Consider the following 20,597-nt stretch of genomic DNA (forward strand, 5'->3'; position numbering starts at 1 on the left):
TGCCCTTTTTACCCTGGAATCTAACTGTGGAACCAGACTAGAAGCATTGCTTCCTGCTGCGCTGTAGTCTGACCAATCAAATTGAAAGATTAGTCTTAGGTGGGGCCAGAGAACGTTCTTATTGGACTTACTACACCGAGGGCGGGAAGAAGGCGGAGTACGAACCCGAGCGGAAGGAAGGCGGCGCGTCGCTGATTACGTAAACGACTGCGGCCCTACAGTTCCACTGGTTCGTGTGTACGAAGCTGCCAGCTTGCAGTTCTCAGGGCTGGGCTCCTGTAGTACCTGCGATCCCAGCACCGACGCCAGCTACACCCAGCTGCCGCTTGAACATGGACTCTGCTAGCCAAGGTACCCACAGATGGGCAGGGACTGTGCCGCATTCCCGCCCTCCGGTAGTCGCGACTCGGCCCCTCGGTCCCCTTCAGTCTCTGCCAGAGCCATCCACGGTTTCTCTTCGGCCAACAGGCCCTTGACCTCAAGGCTCCTGATGGTCTTGCTGTGTGTGCTTCTGCCTTGCCACGGCACCTCAGCCTCCTTTGGGAGTACTGTGAAGCCGCATTCCTCGGCTCCTTCTCAGTTTCTAGAGTTTCATAACTCCAGACATTTCTTATGCGCTTCACCTTCTGTCCAACTCTTGCTGGCTCTGCAGCTCTTTATCTTTCGCTGGGCAGTGAGGAATACCACATCTGGCGCTGGGCTCCAGAGGAGACGTTGTGGGCGGCTCCCTACAGGGAAGGGGCGGTGCGACCATCCTTATGTTTAGAGCAGTGCCTCTTGGGTGGTAACGCTACTGCAGCCTACTTAGAGGTTGTCTCATGGGAGAAGGGTTGAATGAGTCAGGGGCACACCCAGAACACCAGATCTGTTGCCAAAACAGACACCTGAGACCAGTATGAGGTTGCTACGGAGAAGTGTGGCCTAGGCTCAGGAGATTAAAATCTTGAGAAGGTGGTACAACTGGGGATTCTTACTTAACTAACTACACGGGCTAAGTTCAAAAAGCTTTTCTACTGTTTGGCCTGCACCAACACATTACCTAACCATTAGAATTTCTGGGTTTTTATACATTCTGGATTTTTTTTGGGGGGGGGTCCTCTGTGTAGCCCTGGCTGTCCTGGAACTCACTCTGTGGACCAGGCTGGCCTCGAACTCAGAAATCCACCTGCCTCTCCCTCCTAAGTGCTAGGATTAAAGGTGTGTGCCACCACTGCCCGGCTCTGGATTTTTTTCTACTTTGAAGGGAATTTGCAAATTTAGAAAGCTGTCTACCGTTGTATTTTCATCTCTAAGCAGTAGATACTGGTCTCTGGAATGATACTGCTAAGGATGTGGCTCAGCCATTGTTATGTGACAAAATGTTCCTGGGAGATGCAACACACTTGTCTGTCTACTCACCCCAGATAGGAAACTCAGAACAGATCAAAGGTACAAATACCACCAAAGTCCACTTTGGTGAACCAATGTGTTTTATTGGGGTTACTTAGAGGAGCAGAAATGACCCAAAAGACAGCTGCAACAGCAAAGCCTACCCCAAGGTGATAGTTCACAAAGTTGAGAACCTTGAACACAATACAGAGTTTTCAGGCAGCTCAACAGGTTGGAGAGTGTCCTTTCCAGGAGTCTCAGTTATAAAGAGATTTACCTCTTCCAAGCAACCGCCCCTGGTATCTGCTTCTCCCGGGTAGCTGTTCTGGTCTCAAAACTTATTTTTGCAACCTTTCTCTTCTGAGTCTTTGCAGCTCAGTTTCACATTGTGAGGGACTCTCGGCTTTTATTGTTGTCTCTAGCTGGGAGGGGCATAGTGAATCTAGTTAGTTTTGGGGATGTCCTGAAGCTATTTTGAATTGTTTAGCTTTCTGCTCAAGAAGCTTTCCCTGCTGGATGGAATGTTTTCATCTCGGAGGAAACTATTACACAACAGTGGTAAAGGCCTTTCTCTATTATGTGTGAGGCTGTGGTTCTAGCCTGGCATCACAATAAAAAGGAAAGGAGAGAGGGGAAGAGAGAGAGGATGAATTTGAAACCACTGGCATCATCACCAGATATTAAAGATAGTTTATTTTCCAGTCAGGTCACATAAAACTTGGTATTCTGTGTGCTGGTTAGTTTTTATGTCAACTTGACACAAATTACAGTCAATGTAGGAAGAAAGAATTTTAATTAATTTTTTTTTTCCAGATAGGATTTCTTTGTATATTCTTGGTTGTCCTGGAACTAGCTCTGTAGACCAGGCTAGCCTGGAACTTACAGATAACCATAACCACTTGCCTCTGCCTCCCAAGTGCTGGATTAAAGGTGTGCACCATCACTGCCCTTTGGGAACAAGGAATCTTAATTAGAAAAATAACTTCCATAGGACTGGCCTGTAGGCATTTTCTTGATTGATGATTGATGTGGGAGATCGCAGCTCGCTGCCACCCCTGTGCAAGTGGTTCTGATGGTATCAGAAAGCAGACTAAGGAACCCAGTAAAAGCAGCATTCTTCCATGGCCTCTGCTAAGCCATCTCTCCAGCTCCCTGGACTACTTTTTTTTTTTTTTTTAAAGATTTATTTATTTATTATATGTAAGTACACTGTAGCTGTCTTCAGACACCCATATGAGGGCATCGATCTCATTGTAGATGGTCGTGAGCCACCATGTGGTTGCTGGGATTTGAACTCATGACCTCTAGAAGAGCAGTCAGTGCTCTTAGCTGCTGAGCCATCTCACCAGCCCTTTTTTTTTTTTTTTAAGCGGGGTGTCCTTACAGTAGAAGATAGTATTTTCACAAGTGAAACAGAACCTAAGGTTTGGCTGACTTAGCTAGTGTTTCTTGTACTCCAGCAGCACATGGTGATATTGGGTTTACATCTCATGTGCCCAAGAAATAGCTGTTCTCCATCTACTGTGCAGACAGTCATCATAGGCTTTTAGAGATAATCTAGTCTCTATGTTTTCCTGCCCTCCTTTGGCCACCCACTTCCTTCTTTCTACTTTCCTAGTAGAGTAATAACCTACTTGACACTTTTTGACCTCATTTTTGTCTCTGGCAGATATCAACCTGAATTCTCCTAACAAAGGTGTGCTGTCTGATTTTATGACTGATGTCCCTGTTGACCCAGGTGTGGTCCACCGGACTCCAGCTGTAGAAGGCCTGACAGAGGTGGAGGAAGAAGAGCTTCGGGCCGAGCTTGCTAAGGTACCGTGGCTTTATATTCTGTCCCGAGATGATCATGAGTCCTTTTGGGTTATACAGAGAGTAGAACACTGCCTGTGCTGTGACAGAGCTGTTGCTGAGCTGCGCTACTTGCTTTCTGTGTCTTCTGGGCTCTCTCTCTCTCTCTATGTGCCCATTTCTAAAGAGTAGACTGAGTGACCTGTTGGAGGCAGCAGGGCCTGAGCTCACCTCACCACCTCTGTCTGGAAACACCAGGTGCTGCATGAAGAAGATGTCTACACAGTAATATCTACACGTGTGCTGCTTGTGGGTATTAACATGTGACTGTCATTTTTAAGATAACCATGAATCTGTCTACTGGATCGTTTTAGTTTTATATGTTTTAAGTTGGCTCTAACTCATAATCCTCCTGGCTCTCTCTGTCTTTCAAGTGCTGGGATTAGAGGCAACTGCCATCACATTTAGTTTAGTTTCTTTTTATTGTCTTTTTGATAAGGCGTCTTAGCCCCATGTGGGGCCAAGCAATTCTCTTAAATATCTGGGACTATAGGACTACTGTACCACCATGCTGACTGAGAAGAAGTTCTTTTTCAGTGTAGTTATTTATACTGGTACTATAAATATTGAGAACACATTCCATAGTGGGAAGGCTTCAAAATTCTTCTTTCCAGAAGTCACTTTTCTTTAAAAAGTTGTGGTCATTATTATCAAGAATCTTTCTTGGGGCTGGAGAGATGGCTCAGCAGTTAACAGTACTAGCTGGTCTTCCATAGGACCCAGATTCAATTCCTCTCGCCCACATAGCTCACAGGTATTACTAACTCCTGTCCAGGGCTTCTAACGCCTTCACTTAGACATACATACAGGTAAACACCAATGCATATAAATTATATATATTTTTAAAAATAGCTGGGTGGTGGTGCACATTTTTTTATCCCAGCACTTGGGAAGCAGGTGGATCTTTGAACTTCTTGGATCTTCTAGGTTAACCTTGTCTACAGGCTGAGTTATAGGACAGCCAAGGCTATACAGAGAGACCCTGTCTTAAAAAAAAAAAAAAAACCAGAAAGAAAGAAGAAAAAAAAAGAATCTTTCTTTTAATCTCAAACTGCCATAAGAACAAATGAAAATTTCTCTTTGGTTTGAATAAAGCTTGGAGCTGACCTCTGGAACACCATAATTGCCATTAGAAATGCTTTTTTCTCACCTAGGTATCTGTCCATCTGTCAGTTCTGCTTCCGTTTCACTGTATAGGGGATTCTCTCTTTTTTTGTTTTGTTTTTTGTTTTTTGTTTTTCGAGACAGGGTTTCTCTTTCTAGTCCGGGCTGTCCTGGAACTCACTCTGTAGACCAGGCTGGCCTCGAACTCAGAAATCCGCCTGCCTCTGCCTCCCAAGTGCTGGGATTACAGACGTGCGCCACCACCACCCGGCGGGGATTCTCTTTGTGTCTGCACTATTAGCAGCTTTATGTACTATGTTTAAGCCAGGCGTAGGTCCAGTTGGAAAAAGGACTTGTATCTTAACATTCATGTCCAGTCTCATGGGAGAACTCTGATAGGGTTAGCTCACTTGGTTGTCCTGAAATTTAGCGGGATGGAGAAGTGGTTGGCAGTCTACTCACTTGGCCGGGCGGTGGTGGCGCACGCCTGTAATCCCAGCACTTGGGAGGCAGAGGCAGGCGGATTTCTGAGTTCGAGGCCAGCCTGGTCTACAGAGTGAGTTCCAGGACAGCCAGGGCTACACAGAGAAGCCCTGTCTTGAAAAACCAAAAAAAAAAAAAGAAAAAAGAACTACTCACTAGGGTGGGGGAGAATTTTTCTGAGGTTGAGATACTAATGCCAGTTAAAAGCAGAACAGCTGCCATTGTTGGTGCTAGTTTTAAGACAGACTTTTATTTTTTGAGACTGGGTTTCACTGGCTATTCTCAAACTAGCTCTGTAGATCAGGCTAGCCTCGAAATCACAGATCCGTCTGCCTCTTCATCCCAAGTGAATTAAAGGCATGTGTTACCACCACCTAGCCAAACTGTGTTTCTCTAAGTGAAAACTTCTGAGAAAATATCATTACAGCATGGCTAAGGATGTTTGTGGTCACTTCCAGTAGTAGTCACAGCCTCTCATGCCAACTGCATTTTATTTTTTGTGGTGCTAGATGTCTTAACTCATGGCCTTATATACACAGAGCAAACACTCTGCCAACTGAGCTATATCCCTAGCCCTGGTTCTTTTATAGGTGGAAGAAGAGATTGTCACTCTGCGCCAGGTGCTGGCAGCCAAAGAGAGGCACTGTGGAGAGCTGAAACGGAGGCTGGGCCTCTCTACTTTAGGGGAGCTGAAGCAGAACCTGTCTAGGAGCTGGCATGATGTGCAGGTCTCTACTGCGTAGGTACCAGTCCCATGGTGGGGATGTTCCCTTGGCTAAGAAAGTGTTTGCTTGGGGTAAGCCTCTTTTTATGTGGGGGAGTGTAGGAGTGCTGGGGAATGAAATGCTTTACAACAGTCAGTATTGAATGAACCTACTGGAAATAGGTAACCGGAAGACTTCAGTTCTTATGGATTGTGCCTGTGTTTATTCATGGAGAGAATCTGCATGTGTTTGAAAGGTGGATGAACTTAGTCAGGTGTCCAAGTAGAAAGTGACAAGAAGAAAGTGTTTCCCTTGGGTCAAAATTAGTCAGAGCATCAATGAGGTCCTTAGAATAACTTTTCTGTATGTGTAGAAGTGGGTACCAGGCACACATGTGACTGAGTTGTCAGAATTTGGTTAGAGTTTGCCATGTTTTTATCCATATTTCTCCTCTGATACAGTATTCCTTTGGAGGATATCTCTAAAACCCTTTTACCACAGAAGCAAAAATCGAATCATATTATTTCAATTTCACGTGTAGAAACCCCACGATTCTGTATCAGGATGTTTGGGACTTTTGAGTCCAGTTTCTCGGTAACGATCTGAGCATGCAGGGGCCATGGTCTGTGATGTTCTCATGAGCCTTCTACAATTAAAAGATCAGGTGTTCCTGTGTCGTGTTTGGGAAAGGGCATGGTCATCTTTGTCCTGTAAAGTACTAGGTAGCCCTGGGCCTCTATGGGTGTGGTAGTGGCTCTGGACTGGATAGGTGGGCTGCAGAGCAGTAGTATTGCCAGATGGTGTTTCTGTCTTCTCTGGAACCTGCAGCCTGAAGCCTGGGTTGAAATCCTTCCAAATATTCACCACAGACTTTCTGTTTCTAGCTATGTGAAAACGTCTGAGAAACTTGGAGAGTGGAATGAGAAAGTGACGCAGTCTGACCTGTGAGTGCCCGCCCACGCTGTCAGTGTCCTTCCTCACTCTTCTCTGTCTCCCTGGAGCAGGAACCTGTGCATCCTGGGCACAAACCGTCTTCAGTGCTTGCTGGCTATCATTCTCTTCCCAAGCATAAATAAAAGTATACTTTAAGTACCTGAAGGATAGAGTGCAGTAGTTCGAGAAATCCACTCAATCAACAGACCATGCTTAAAGTTATCAGTGTTATCAATATCTTTTGTGCACCTTGACTTATCAGTGACATGGTGGCTGATGCTATCTGACCAGTTGTACTTGTTGTCTTCTTGTCTTCTATCTTTAGATTCAGTTCCAGCTGTTGGGTTATGATACGTTCTTGAATTGGGGTGGAGGTAGTGACGGCATATGTTGATGGGTTCATGAAGTTCTGTGGTCTGAAAGTGCCACACTGTCAACCACATAAAATATCAGTAGAGCATGAATTACTTGTAGATAGTCCTATATGTCTGTCAAAGCTATAGTTTAATGACATGTTATTTTGAGATCCTTAGTTTAGTTAATGGCCTCTTATTTACCTGTGTACTAGTCAGATTATAATATTTTTGTCCTTTATCAGGTTGATGCATGATTTAATCAGACCTTGGATATGGTATCTGGCAGGATTTGACTGCCACAGAATAGTCTACCTTTAATAGGAAATGCTGACATGGTTATTTTTAGGGGACTTTCTTGGACCTGCCAGCAGTATAAATAATGACAAGGTCTTCTATATAGTTTAAAGCTTAGGCCTTTCACTGGGGCAGTTTCCCAGCTTTCTCATCTAATTTAATCCAATTAGTCTAGCCTGCGACCTCCATGTGGCTAGCTCTATACCTTTCTGGTCTGGCCGTCTGTCTGTCCCCCTCTGTGTCTGCTCTTTTCTCCCTGCTTTATTCTCTCTGTCCAGAAAGTCTGCCCCCTCTTTCCTTCCCAGCTATTGGTCGTCACCTCTTCTATTACAACCAATCAACAGCAAGATAACTTCTGATACATCATTAGGTTGCTTTTAGGCAGATGAGGAAGGATGAATATTTACGAAATAGAAAAATCTGTTGATGGGCCATAGAAACGACAATACCAAAATCCTGTGAGCAATCTGTTCTCTGCAAGGTACAGAATTAACAACTGAAAATATAGAGACATACTTTCACAAAATGTGAAGGACAGTTACTGCAACAGTTATTATAAAGCTTAAGGGAGAAGTCCTTTCATAGTGCAGATTCAGTGTGAAAATAGTCTTGGGAAAATGTTTATTCATTATGTTTGAGAAATCACCAGGTATAGAGTAATCTGTCCCATCTTGAATAGTTTCTCAAAAAGCTCAGTTAAAATACACGGAATCCTGATTTCTCCCAGAAAAATTTGTGGCTTTGTGTGAAAATGTAGCTTATGGGATACCCCATTCTAATCACTTCTTCTGGCAGAGGCCTTTTCTGGAGTTTTAGCCCAACTTTTTGGGAAGAGCTGTTAGCAGTGATTCCTAATGGCAGGCATTTCTGCACTGAGATCCCAGGGCATTGGGGATAGGACTAAAGATACTACTTGCTCTGATTTCCTTTGCCTGGCTAGTGCCTATTTTGATCAGAATTCAGAAGATGCACTGCTGGCAGGAGTCACTCTGTCCAGAACTTTCACAGAGGAATGCCATATGTGCAAACTTCTTGATCTTCTTGACCCATGAGTTTGTAGATTCCTTTTAGCCTTGCGAGAGGACTGGAACAATATAGGACTCATTAGTGAGTCCCCTCTGTGCATAGCCCTGGGAAAGTTGTGCTACATTCATATAGCTGAAACGCTGAGGAGAGCCTTGCTGTCTTAGATAGCTATTTGTGTATAAAGGAGCATCAGTGTGCTGTGGGTCTTGAAATCTTAATTTCTTTTTATAGGTAGCTATAACTAGAAACAACAGTGTTTAGTGTACCACACAAATTCTGAACTTACTTGGTTGATTCATTTTTCACTTTGAGTTACTTGGGCTATAGTTAACATCACAATTTGTGTTAATCAGAGTAAGATGACAGAGAAGCCCCTGCTTCTAGCTTTGCAGCCTAACAAGATTGCCTAGGTATGGGTATTATGATAATTGTTACTATGGACGAGGAGCTGTATCTTTTGGTAAGCCTAAGAAGGAAGTGAGGTCAGCCTCAAAAGGAAGACTCTGAAAGTGAGGGGAAAGCACATCCACAATTACTGACAGACACACTACCTGGTGTAGGTTCTTCTAAGACAGTGGTTCTCAACTTTCCTAATGCTGTGACCCTTTAACACAGTTCCTGATGTTGTAGTTGGTGATTGCTACTTCATGACTGTAATTTTGCTCCTGTTATGAATTGTAATATCTGATATGTGACCCCCATGAGAAAGGGTCATTAGAACCCCAAAGAAGTCATGATCTAACAGGTGGACCCCCACTGTTCTAAGAAGTGTTAAGGAGGAACTGTCTAGGGCAGCACAACACAGTGCTCCCTAACTAGCTGTCTGTCTCTGCTTGCTGTTTTCCAACAATCACCTTGTGAACTCAGCTTCTCCATTAGTGTCATGGTTTCCAAGGAGTATGCTTATACAAGGCTCTCACAGTGGGCCTGCAGCATTGGAGTCTATGGACTTGGTTGATAAGGACCTTATTGTCCTGTCCAGCAGGGCATTAAACAGGGGTCATTAGATGTGCCTTTAACCATGGACTGACAGATGCTCTTACCAGACCTCCTGTGGGAAGTAGGGATGGGAAGGGCTTGGAAAGCCAATTACGGATTAATTCAAGCTTTACTAGGTATGCTGGAGAAAAGTTATTTAGCTTACCATGGTGATGCTAAGCAGTCTCATGAGGATCTGTCTACTCTTGTCAGTTTCAAGTTCTCTGATTCCATCCAGTGAGGAGCTCTGATCTAAAGGTTATGAATGAGGGATTTGGTTTTTTGTTATGGTCTTTGTCAGTTTTGAGACTGCTGTGTCTTTGTGTGTGTGTGTGGTAGCAGAACCAATAGAGAAGCAAGTTTCTTATGATGGCCTCCATAGTATGAATCCTGTGAATCATTATACTGATGAGTGGGATAACCCATTGGTGTTAAGGTTATGGAGCCATATCTTGGTTTGATGTGTATATATGTGAATGGAGAAGCTAAGCTCACAAGTTGATAGCTGCAAAGACAGCAAGCAGAGACAGACAGCTAGCTAGGAAGCACCATACTGTGCTGCCCTAGACAGCTCCTCTTTAAGAACTAGATTTCTTAGAACTGGGGTTCTCAACCTGTGGATCACAACCCCATTGGGGGTCAAATGATGCATATCAGAACAGGAGCAAAATTACAGTCATGAAATAGCAATGAAAATAATCTTGTGGTTGGAGTCACCAACCACAGCATGAGGAACTGTTAAAGAGAGATTAGGGAGGTTGAGAACCACTGTCTTAGAAGAACCTAGAATAGGCAGTATGTCTTATCAGCAATTGTTGATGGGACTAGTGGTCTTTGCTGAGGTCCAGGCTGCTCATGCATTGTGGATTGAACATGAGGAAGAGATGTTCATGTTCTGAAAGCATATTGTATAGATAGTCTGGAAATCAAAGGACTTGTTAGTGTAAAGAAGGCACTAATCCACATTGGAGACATCCTTCATGGATGGATGCACTTAAGTTTGTGCTTTCATGCCTCAGAAGACTATCCTGTGTGAGAAGAGGAAGGGGAAACTTTGAGCTTGAATTGGCTTGATCAAGGGCTAAGAATGTTTTTGGTCTTTGCTGCTCCAGTATTGCCTGCCTAAGTTGCCACCAGACCCACCATATCTGTGGTCTGTTTTCTCTGTAATTGGCAGATTTTGGCTTCCTGAGCAGTCAGAAGTATCATAAGAAAACAGGAGAGTGGTAAGTCTCAGGTTATGTTCGAGGAACTGAATTAGGTCAGCAGTGTAGGGGCTGAGGGAACATGCCCCTACCAGCTAGTAAGTGTTTACCACCCACAAGACTCCTCCCTGCTCTTTCTTTGGTTGCTCTCTATACACTTTGGGGTTTCATTTTGATGATGACTGTTGCTGCGCTTGCTGTTTAGTCTAAGTAGTGTGTCTTTTTCCTAGCTACAAGAAGACTCAAGAAACTCTTTCACAGGCAGGACAGAAAACATCAGCTGCCCTGTCCACCATGGGTTCTGCCATCAGCAGGAAGCTTGGAGACATGAGGTAAGCAGTTGGAAACCTGCTTCAAGTCAAGGATTCAGACCCACAGCCTAGAGACACCTATGACAACTTGGACCAATATATTTGTAGACCTTTGTTTGTGGTAATTCCTCCTACTCCTGTTGTCTGCCTTTGGCCCTTTATGTATTCTTCAAGGAAAGAAAGGTCACTAGTCTTTTTTCCCTGAAGCTTTTTTACAAAGCAATGATGTAGCTTAGGAATTGGAATCATGGTGAAATGGGTTGTACGTTAGGTTGGGCCACACGTTGTCTCTAGGATCAGCTTGGGGCTTCTTGAATATAGGGTAGTGTGTTTGGTGGTGGGTAGTTACTGGTTATACCACCAGTATCCTGGCTAGCTCCCAGGAACTACCCATTCTATTATTCCTGAAAATCAGGCTGCTTGCTCATTTTAGGTGTTCGTGTGTGTGTGTGTGTGTGTGTGTGTGTGTGTGTGTGTGTGTGTGTGTGTGTGTTTTGTTTTGTTTTTCTTTTTTCTCAGAGACAGGATTTCTCTGTGTAGCCCTGGCTGTTCTGGAACTTCCTCTGTAGACCAGGCTGCCTTTGAGCTTTCAAAGATCTCCTTGCCTTTTTTAGGTAGTGCCTCATTCTGGAGTTCAAGCAGGTCTTGAACTCATGGTAATCAAATGGTATCAGCTTTCTGAGGTACTACACCCAGATTTTACTCCTTTTTCTTGTTTGTTGAGAGCATTCTGGGTAGAAATCTGAAAGGGTAGGCAGTCCTTGGTGTTGTCATGCACTTGCCTCTATCTCTTGAGTATTGAGTATTGACTATCATGCACAGCCTGTTCAGTCTTCTTGATTGAGCTCTTTTTTATATGGCCTGCCTTTCTTTGGAAGCATAAAACATGACTTTGTTTGGTTTCTTCTCTTCCATGTTGGAGAAGAAATAATGTTTCTATTTTTTCCTCAGAGAACTGAGATTTTCCATCGACCCCCCCACAGCATGTAGTCTTGGGATTATGGCAGGCAGCTAGGGTCTCTGTGGCAATGCTGCTCTCAAAGCACTGTGAGATTACTTGGTTTCACTGCTCTGACACATGTGGGCTAGCCACAGTGATCAGGGCATCCAAAATAAGGTCAGATAAGCTGACTGGATCTCTCCAGTTGGGTGGTTGTGCTGGTTGTGGTCACAGTGCCCAAATGTATCATCTCCTAGGGAGAAGTATATCTGTTGATGTTTGTATTAAACTCTGTTCTCTGTGGTGCACAGAAGAGCCGTATCATCTCACAAATAATCACAGTGGTTTCTGAGGCCCAGGTCCATCAGGCTCATGAATGAGCATGCCTAGTTCTTGAGAATGCCTGTTAGGTTCAGGAAGCTAATAGCATGAGTTTAGGGGTAGATGGATGATTCTGTCCATGGTGGACCAGTCTTGGAGCCACTGGAGCTCTAAGGGCCTCTGATATACTCTGGACTTAGGATGAGGAGTTGGAAGAAGGAAGTAGGCTTGGTGACCCTACAGGGTGGAGAGTGTGTTCTTCTGTGGTTTCTTCTGTGTTGGGAGTAGCCTCTGCTTAAGACCATTCATAGAATTCAGGAATTTAGAGGTGGAGGACCTGGTTGTACTGTGGAGGAGTTGCTTTGTTGTTCCATGCTAGCAGTTGTCCTTGGACATGCATCTTCTAGGTTGGTGTCTAAGTAATACAGCCTAGAGCCTTAGTGCCTAGCTCTCAGTATGTTTGAGATTATGTTATAGTGCTTGGGTTCTTTTTTAGCTTCAGAGAATGCAAGGTGCTTCATGGACATGAAGTGTTGGCCCAGCCTGGCTGGCTCACTGTATCATATCTTAAATCTTTACTCACTAGGTTACTTATGTCTCAGGTATTTTCTTTAGACCTCTTTTTGCTTTCTTTCCTTTAACTTTGAGTAGTGTATATTGTTGTATGTGTGACAATGCTCAGAAATACAGTGCTGTGAACCACATGGTTATTTTCTTATGCTTTGCTTATCAGCCTTCTATGGAATTGGGATGGGGCTATGTATTCTGCTGTTCTTATAAGTTCCAGCACTACAGAAGCATTCACAGAGTGCCTTTTTCACCCGCTAACCCTACTTGATCTTTTGTAATTTGAGCAGAGGGGTCTAGGGGCTTCTGTTGGGGGTCTTGTATGGCATTGGCTTCCCTTGCTCAATAATACTCTCTTTCTTCTTTCCTCTTGCTGCATCTTTCAGGGCTCATCCATTCTCACAATCCTTTAGGTAAGGTGACCTTGGACCTGACCTATGGACACATATCTGTATTAGGTCAGGGAGGACTCTGCTAGGCCTGTACGAGGCTTTGTTGGGTGAAAATAGGTAAGCCAGTGCAGCAGAAGTACCCTTTCCTTCAGGAAAGTACCCAGTAGGCGGCTGCTTGCTCACAAGGCATGGTCTGTATGACTGTAAACTTTGAGTGCCTCATCTAAGCCAGATTGGATTGCATGTTCCTGGGGCAATAAGTGACTGACCTAACCTCATATGGCAAATCCATGTCTAAGTTTATGCCAGAAAATAGGCATTTTCATGTAGGAGGAAATACTAACCCTGTCCCTCATGTTCTCAATCCATCATGTGCAGACCCTGTTTTTTACTTGTGAGAAGCAGTCTTATGGCCCAGACTGAATTGTATCTGATGTATTATTTGAGAGCCCTTAGATACCAGAAGTCTTTATGCTGACACATGCAGTATTGCCACATCCTAGTAGTAGGCACTTGGAGGTCTGAAGCCAAAACAGAGCAATATGTGACTTTAAATATTTTTATTTAACTTACCCTGGGTGTTACACTTTTGCCAAAACATTTTCAACTTGCTGTGGGCACCTGAAGACTGTGGACCAAATATTTCTAAAACCCTAGGCCACCGGGCGGTGGTGGCGCATGCCTTTAATCCCAGCACTTGGGAGGCAGAGGCAGGCGGATTTCTGAGTTCGAGGCCAGCCTGGTCTACAGTGAGTTCCAGGACAGCCAGGGCTACACAGAGAAACCCTGTCTCGAAAAAAAAAAAAAAACAAAAAAAAAAAACAAAAAAAAAAACCTAAAACCCTAGGCCTAGATCTTCATACATTTTCTCTGTTTTGCTGTTTGTTTTTTGTTTTAAGACAGAGTCTCACTATGTATTCCTGGTTGGCCTGGAACTTACCTTGTAGATCAGGCTAGACTCAAACTCAGACATTTGCCTGCCTCTGCCTCCCCAGTGGTGGGACTAAAGGTGCGCACCAAAGCTTCAGTTTCCCAATGCTCTTCTTTGTCAGTGCTACACTCCTGGCACTGGCAATGGCATCATTGGAAACCCATGGACCTGGGAGAAAAGGCATTGTATGGAAAGGGTCAGTAGCTCACTGATAGTGGTCCTGCTGCTTCTCACAGAGAAACTGGTGTATATTTGAGCTAAACTGGCAAGTGTGGGCTGATCTGGCAAGATGGGCTAATTCTTGCTTCCTTCTCTGCTTTCATCATGCTTCCAAGCAGCAGCTACTCCATCCGCCACTCGATAAGTATGCCTGTCATGAGGTAATGTATGCGTATTTCCATTGGCCTAGCAATGTCTCTGTGTTGGGGTGGGCAGCAATACGAATCACACCTTGTATTTCTATATCCCCTAATCTATATATCTTCATTTTCTGGTAGCTAACCATTCTCTTAGCTAATGACTATGTGTAGGCTAGCAAGGAAGAGCTTGTGGGAAGGAAACTTCTTTTGGGGCCTCCAGAGGGAACCATTCTATGAACCTCTGACCCATATTTAACTTTGCGAGTTCTAGCTCTGGATGCCTGTGGTTTCAGGAGGGTTGGGTAGAAAGGCTGGCATATGCACCTGGTCCCTCCACAGATGGATCTTTGGAGACCTCATTCTCGGAGCCCCACAGGAACATCTCTAGTGCAGTCTATTGTTTCTCACCTGTTTGGCTAGGCATAGTGCCTCAGTGTCCATCCTTTTTAGGAAGACTGTTGGGGAATCTTATTGTGTGAGGATCTTCTTTGTCCCCTGTTTTCCTACCCTCTACTATTCTGAAACTGTCTGTGATTTCCTTTATTTTTATTTTTTTTATTTTTCAAGACAGGATTTCTCTATGTAGTCCTGGAACTCACTCTGTAGACCAGGCTGGCCTCTAACTCAGAGATCTGCCTGCCTCTGCCTTCTGAGTGCTGAGATTAAAAGATGTCCACCACCACAACCTAGCCTGTGATTTTATGTGGTTTATCTGAAGATATACCTGAAAGGCTCTAGAACTTTCCATAATCCCAATACCAAAAAGCCAGATGAAATAATATAATCAAGAAGGTAGATTTTCAGGGCGATGCTCACTTGTACTCTATATATGTTGACTCCAGTGATTTCCTAAAATGTAGGAACTTGACTAAATAATTTGTGATAATGGGGAACCACATTCTTACTCTGGAAATGTCTTATATTTTTGGTGCTAATGCCCCGACGAGCTGCATCTGAGTTTAATCAGGGCTGTCTACTTAGATTGCAGCAAGGATCCCGCACACTGTGGTCAGGGGCTTGTGGTCCTCTAAAATGCCCTCTGGACCAGGAAAGCACCCCAGATGAGATTCTGTGTGGAGTCTGAAGGGCTATTATACTCCTTTTTGTTATATTACACTTTTATAATAAGAGTTTAGGACATCCTCCTAGCCCTAGGTCTTTCAACTTAAGAAAAGTGACAGAACAGTTCTTTATACCAACATCTCCCTCCTCTCTTTAAAGGAACTCTGCAACCTTCAAGTCATTTGAAGACCGAGTGGGGACCATAAAGGTAACAATCCCTGAACTGTATGTTTTCTTGAAGCATGGGTATGATCTTCTATATCAATGTCTTTATTTTTGAGGGCCCAGTTGCTGCAGGACCTCATGTAGAGAACAGCAGCTCTCGTGTTGTTCTGTAGTAATGGCATCATACTGAACTTGGGTGATATCTCTTGACAAAAAACAGCATGTTTTGTTTGTTTTTTATTTTTGAGACAAAGTCTCATTGTATAGCAGCCGTGGCTAGCTTGGAATTCCTTATGCAGACCAGACTCACCTTTAACTGAATTCACTTGCTGGAGTGCTAGAATTATTGGTGTGTGCCACCACACCCAGCTAAAACAGCATGCTTATTCATCAGGGCCTCTCTGCAGTCATGTCCACCTTTCTTCTTTTCCCTACCAACCTCTAATCTATTCTTTATCTCTATAATTTTATCCTTTCAAGAATGTTTCTTAGGTTGTGGTTAAAACACTTGCAACATAAGAGTCAGAACTCCAATTCAGTTCTATCTCTTGTAAAATTTATTTGGGAGGCCATGATCATAGTGATCAAACCAGGTAGTCAGGCTTGGTGGTAAGAACCTTTTCCTGTTGCGCATTCTTGATGGTCCAAGGACAGGAATCTAGATTCCCTAGCCTGAAAAACCCAGATAGGTATGATAGCCTGCCTATAGTCTCACAGTGTTCTGGAGTTGGAGACAGGAAGACAGGGTATCTCCAGGGCAGGCCATCTAGGTAGACTAGCCATGTCACAGAGCTAGGTTTAGTGAGATAAACTGTTCTAAAGAATGATTAAGGAAAATATCTAGTGTCATCCTCTTGTCTCCACATGCATTCATACAATTGTAAAAGATAAATCCAAGTTTTTCCTCTCAGCCCCTGTTCCTGGAATGATGATTCTGAGTCTAACCACTTTTTTTTTTAAATTGGATATTTTATTTACATTTCATATGTGATCCCCTGTCCCCATTCCCCCTTCCCCCCAGAAACCCCCCCAGTCCATCCCCCCTCCTCCCGCTTCTATGAGGATGTGCCCCCACCCACCTGCCCACTCACACCTCACCACCCACGAATTCCCCCACCCTGGGGCATCTAGCCTTCACCGGACCAAGGACCTCCTCTCCCACCTATGCCCGACAATGCCATCCTTCCCTACATATACAGCTGGAGCCATGGGTCCCTCCCTGTGTGCTCCCAGGCTGGTGGTTTACACCCTAGGAGCACTGCTAACCACTTACTAATAAATGCCTAGGACATAGGCTTTGGCTTGTTTCTGACTTGCTCTTAACTTATTATCCCTTTTATTTTAACCCTAGTTCAGCTACATGGCTGGTTTCTTCTCCTTGTCTTCTTATGTTCCTCTCCTCAGCGTTCCCAAGTGAATCTTTTGCACCTCAGTACTTCCCAGAATCTCTTCCTGCCACTGTCCCACCTCATATTTATACTGCCTCAGTTCATTTCCTTCCTTCCTTCCTTCCTTCCTTCCTTCCTTCCTTCCTTCCTTCCTTCCTTCCTTCCTTTCTTTCTTTCTTTCTTTCTTTCTTTCTTTCTTTCTTTTTTGAGACAGGGTTTCTCTGTGTAGTCCTGGCTGTCCTGGAACTCACTCTGTAGACCAGGCTGGCCTCGAACTCAGAAATCTGCCTGCCTCTGCCTCCCGAGTGCTGGGATTACAGGCGTGCGCCACCACCACCCGGCCCTCAGTTCATTTTCAATAGGCTTTTTTACTGACAGGTTTTGCTTATAAGAGATTGTCCCTACATACAACCATGTACACATAAGCAGAACTTTAATCCTATCACTTGGGAAGCAGAGACAAGCAGATCTTTATGAATTCTAGGCCAGTCTGGTCTACATAGAGAGTTCAGGACAGCCAGGGATATATAATATATCCTGTTCCAATTTTTTTTCCTTTGTGTTTTGACTGCAAGTATGTATGTGCACTCTGTGTGTGTCTGGTCCTCTGGAGGTCAGAAAAAGGCACTGGGGGCTGGAGAGATGGCTCAGCAGTTAAGAGAACTGACTGCTCTTCCAGAGGTCCTGAGTTAAATTCCCAGCAACCACATGGTGGCTCACAACCATCTGTAATGGAGTCCGATGAACTCTTCTGGTATGTGTCTGAAGACAGCTACAGTGTCCTCACATAAATAAAAATAAATAAATCTTAGAAAGAAAGAAAGAGAAAGAGAGAGAGAGAGAGAGAGAGAGAGAGAGAGAGAGAGAGAGAGAAAGAAAGAGAGAAAGAGGCACTGCAACTGGACTTAAGAATAGTTGTGAGTCATTATGTGGATGTTGGGAACTGAACCTAGATCCTTTCCAAGAACAACAAATGCTCTAGAACAGTGAGCTATCTCTCTATTCTTCTCCCCACCACCCCCTGAAACATGTTTATTAATATACAAAATTTAATCACTCTGGTGGAACCACATAGTATCAGTGCTTTTCTAAACAAAATGTATAATTCTTAGAGAACCTATCCAGACTATTGTATGTCATTGACTTATTTTATTATTTCATTGCTAACTAGTATTCATGATACATAGACTTGTGCAGAGAGTTGAACATGGCCCTGGACCTATTGTTTCTGTTGTATCTTAGATTGACTTACTTTCTCTGTTTTCTCTATAGTCTAAGGTTGTGGGTGGCAGAGAGAATGGCAGCGATAACCTCCCTTCCTCACCTGGAAGTGGTGACCAGACATTGCCGGATCATGCGCCTTTCTAAGCCTGTTCTAGCTTGCCACAGAATACAGAAGCACACCCTCATCATCACAGCTTCAACTCTGCATGACAGAGCAACCAGCCAGGGACAGTGAAGAGCTGGTTGAGAAGACAGTCATACCCATGTTCATGCAGATGTCGCTGCCTTGGCATGAATTAGAGAACAGTCTTGTACATTAATGTTTTACACTAAAGTTCATAGATGAAGCAGATCACTGTGCCATCCTTTCCAGGGCCACAGGAAGTGGACAGGGTGGAGGGGCCTGAGGAGCACTGAACAGGAGCCCATGCTCCCTTTGAAGATCTCACCAGAATGTTGAGGGAAGAAGTGTTGGGTATTATGTGAACAATATTTCCTTCCTGACCTCCTCCCCTAGCTCAGAAGGAATACACTCACCTAGGTCATATTGCATGGTCGGTTTTCATACAGATTGAGTAATGAGAGAGTTCTCTATTTTCTGAGACCCTAGAAAGGAAGCATAAGCAACTGCTTCATTCTTACACTAACAACCTGGCTTTGGCAGAAGCAGACTTACTATTTTTAAAATATGATGGACTTTTCAAAAAGTAAATAGAAAAAAAAGTGAGGCAAGACAGCTTTAGCCTCATTGTTGAATATTATTTCTTTGAATTCAAGCTGAAACTCAAGCCTTACATTGCCTTATGCTTTGTTTATAGTCTTTTTATATATCTATATAAATGAGGGTTCTTTAATGGGTTATGATACTATGTAAAATTTTATTCTGGCCCATCTCATATTCTGCCAGTACCAGTTATTACATTTTATTTCTCTAATACTTTTTCCTGGTGTGCAAAACTTGGTTCTCTTAAGGAGTGGCATTTTCCAATGGCTTTCCACTATGACCCACAGGACTCGTGTACTGTGGATCAGGAGAGCTGAGAGAAGAAAAAAAAAGCCTTTATCTTTAGCACCTGAATGGGATGTGCCCTGCACAGTGTTGCTTTACTGACAGTGGGCAGGGCTCTGGTCTTTAGTTTCTGCCTGTCTGTCCTTACATAGAGAATAAATGAAAAGCAGAACCAACCTTGCAGGTCAGGTAGGGGATGTGGTTTTGGTTTGAACTCTACTGTCATCTTTTCTCAGGAGCTACAAAGATTTCTAAGTTCCTTCCTTCTGTCTCCAATTGCCACATTCTGCAGCCTCTCAACATCAGGGTCCTGTGAGTTGAGAGTAATGATTTGGAGAGAGGGGCAGCACTGTGCCTTAATGGCTCGTAGCAGGGCAAAGACTTTATCTGTTGTGTGCACATCTATGCACTCCTAGGGTGAGGTGGAATTTGTCCATTTTAGTTTCTGGTTTGATACAGTGTGATATATCTTGATTATCAAGTACCCCTGGTTTCTTTGGACACCCTTAGAATACTGTTCCACACAAAGCAAGAAACAGCAAGTAATTGGGGAGCTGAAGAATAACACATTATTGGTGTCTTCCCCCCACCCTCCCCAGGGTTAAAAACAATAGCTGTGTGAGGGAGCACATTATAGGAGTGCAGGTCACTAATGTATCTTCCTACAAATATTAGCAGGCAATTTGTCAATAAAGCATTCCTTTGGAGGAAAATCCACATCCATTTGTTTGGTCTGTCTTTTAGGATACTGACAAAAGATAAGAGTAAATAAATGCACATGATTCCTTGCTTTGAACAAGGACAAGCAGGAGACAATCATGTATAAATTACAAGTCTTTGGTGTGCATATAAAAGGAGGAAGTTGTGTAGAAGCTACATTTCTGGATAAGACCAAGGATGTATACCAAGGCATGCAGTTTAGGGGCTTGCAGTCCATTATCAAGATTGGCTCCACTGAAGGGGCCTTTTTGTCCCAGTGAACATCTAGCTTTGCTGGCTTTTGCTGTGAGGCTGTGCCAGGAGCTTACCTGGCAGAAGAGGGCATTAGGAAGACCAGCATCTTAGTCCCACTTGAGAGAAGACTGTTACCCAGTGGTACAACAATCCTTAGGAGGTATGCTCTTAGTATGCAGATGAGTGGCCATGTGAAATAATGATGAGTAATTGAAGACCCTTAAGTGCTTAGTGAACAGAGTAAGTTGGAGTCGTGGGCCAGATCAGAAGGGCTAAGTGGTATGAGTGGGACAGGGAGTGGCCCTCGCCTTGGGCAAGCCTAGACTGCAGGGCAGCAACTAGATCTGGGCTAGAAATTCAATATTTACCCTAGATGATATTGGAAGGCAGTCCAATATGCTCCAGTCATTAAGCAAATACTATACATGATCTGTGGATGAGAGGTTGCCTGTCCAGCTTTGTGGATACATGATTGTGTTCATGGACCCAGTCCTCAGGACTGTACTCCTTAAGGAAGATGTGTTCCTCTTCGAAACTCTGGTTCTCATGAGGTGTGATGAAGGTCTCTGAGAGTATTATAGACTGGAGCAAGTTGAACAGGTAGAGCCAGGGCATATTTGAGGGGCTTGTACTAGGAAAGAGCAACAATATTTGAAGGCTCAGATTTGGGAT

General features: G+C 43.9%; 1 protein-coding gene and 1 pseudogene across 2 annotated transcripts; both read left to right on the forward strand.

Moving 5' to 3' along the window:
- Positions 1 to 160: 160 nt before the first annotated feature.
- On the forward strand, positions 161 to 19,688 carry Tpd52l2 (TPD52 like 2). Of its 2 annotated transcripts, XM_028774050.1 has the most exons (8): positions 161 to 351; positions 3,038 to 3,183; positions 5,397 to 5,545; positions 6,395 to 6,454; positions 10,533 to 10,634; positions 14,103 to 14,144; positions 15,345 to 15,393; positions 18,011 to 19,688. In XM_028774050.1, the coding sequence occupies exons 1-8, from the start codon at positions 333 to 335 to the stop codon at positions 18,104 to 18,106; spliced, it is 663 nt and encodes a 220-aa protein (XP_028629883.1). In that variant the 5' UTR covers positions 161 to 332; the 3' UTR covers positions 18,107 to 19,688. The 2 variants fall into 2 exon arrangements, with proteins under 2 accessions (XP_028629883.1, XP_028629884.1); XM_028774051.1 differs by lacking the exon at positions 14,103 to 14,144.
- LOC114626677 lies at positions 14,879 to 15,027 on the forward strand (annotated as a pseudogene).
- Positions 19,689 to 20,597: the final 909 nt, after the last annotated feature.

This window comes from Grammomys surdaster, unplaced genomic scaffold (assembly GCF_004785775.1).
Source record: "Grammomys surdaster isolate TR1022 unplaced genomic scaffold, NIH_TR_1.0 238, whole genome shotgun sequence".
Lineage (NCBI taxonomy): Eukaryota > Metazoa > Chordata > Mammalia > Rodentia > Muridae > Grammomys > Grammomys surdaster.

Coding starts and splice junctions, on each gene's coding strand:
- Tpd52l2 (XM_028774050.1), top strand. Junction 14,145..15,344: donor ATAAGTATGCCTGTCATGAG/GTAATGTATGCG, acceptor CTCTCTTTAAAG/GAACTCTGCAACCTTCAAGT. Junction 15,394..18,010: donor ACCGAGTGGGGACCATAAAG/GTAACAATCCCT, acceptor TTTTCTCTATAG/TCTAAGGTTGTGGGTGGCAG.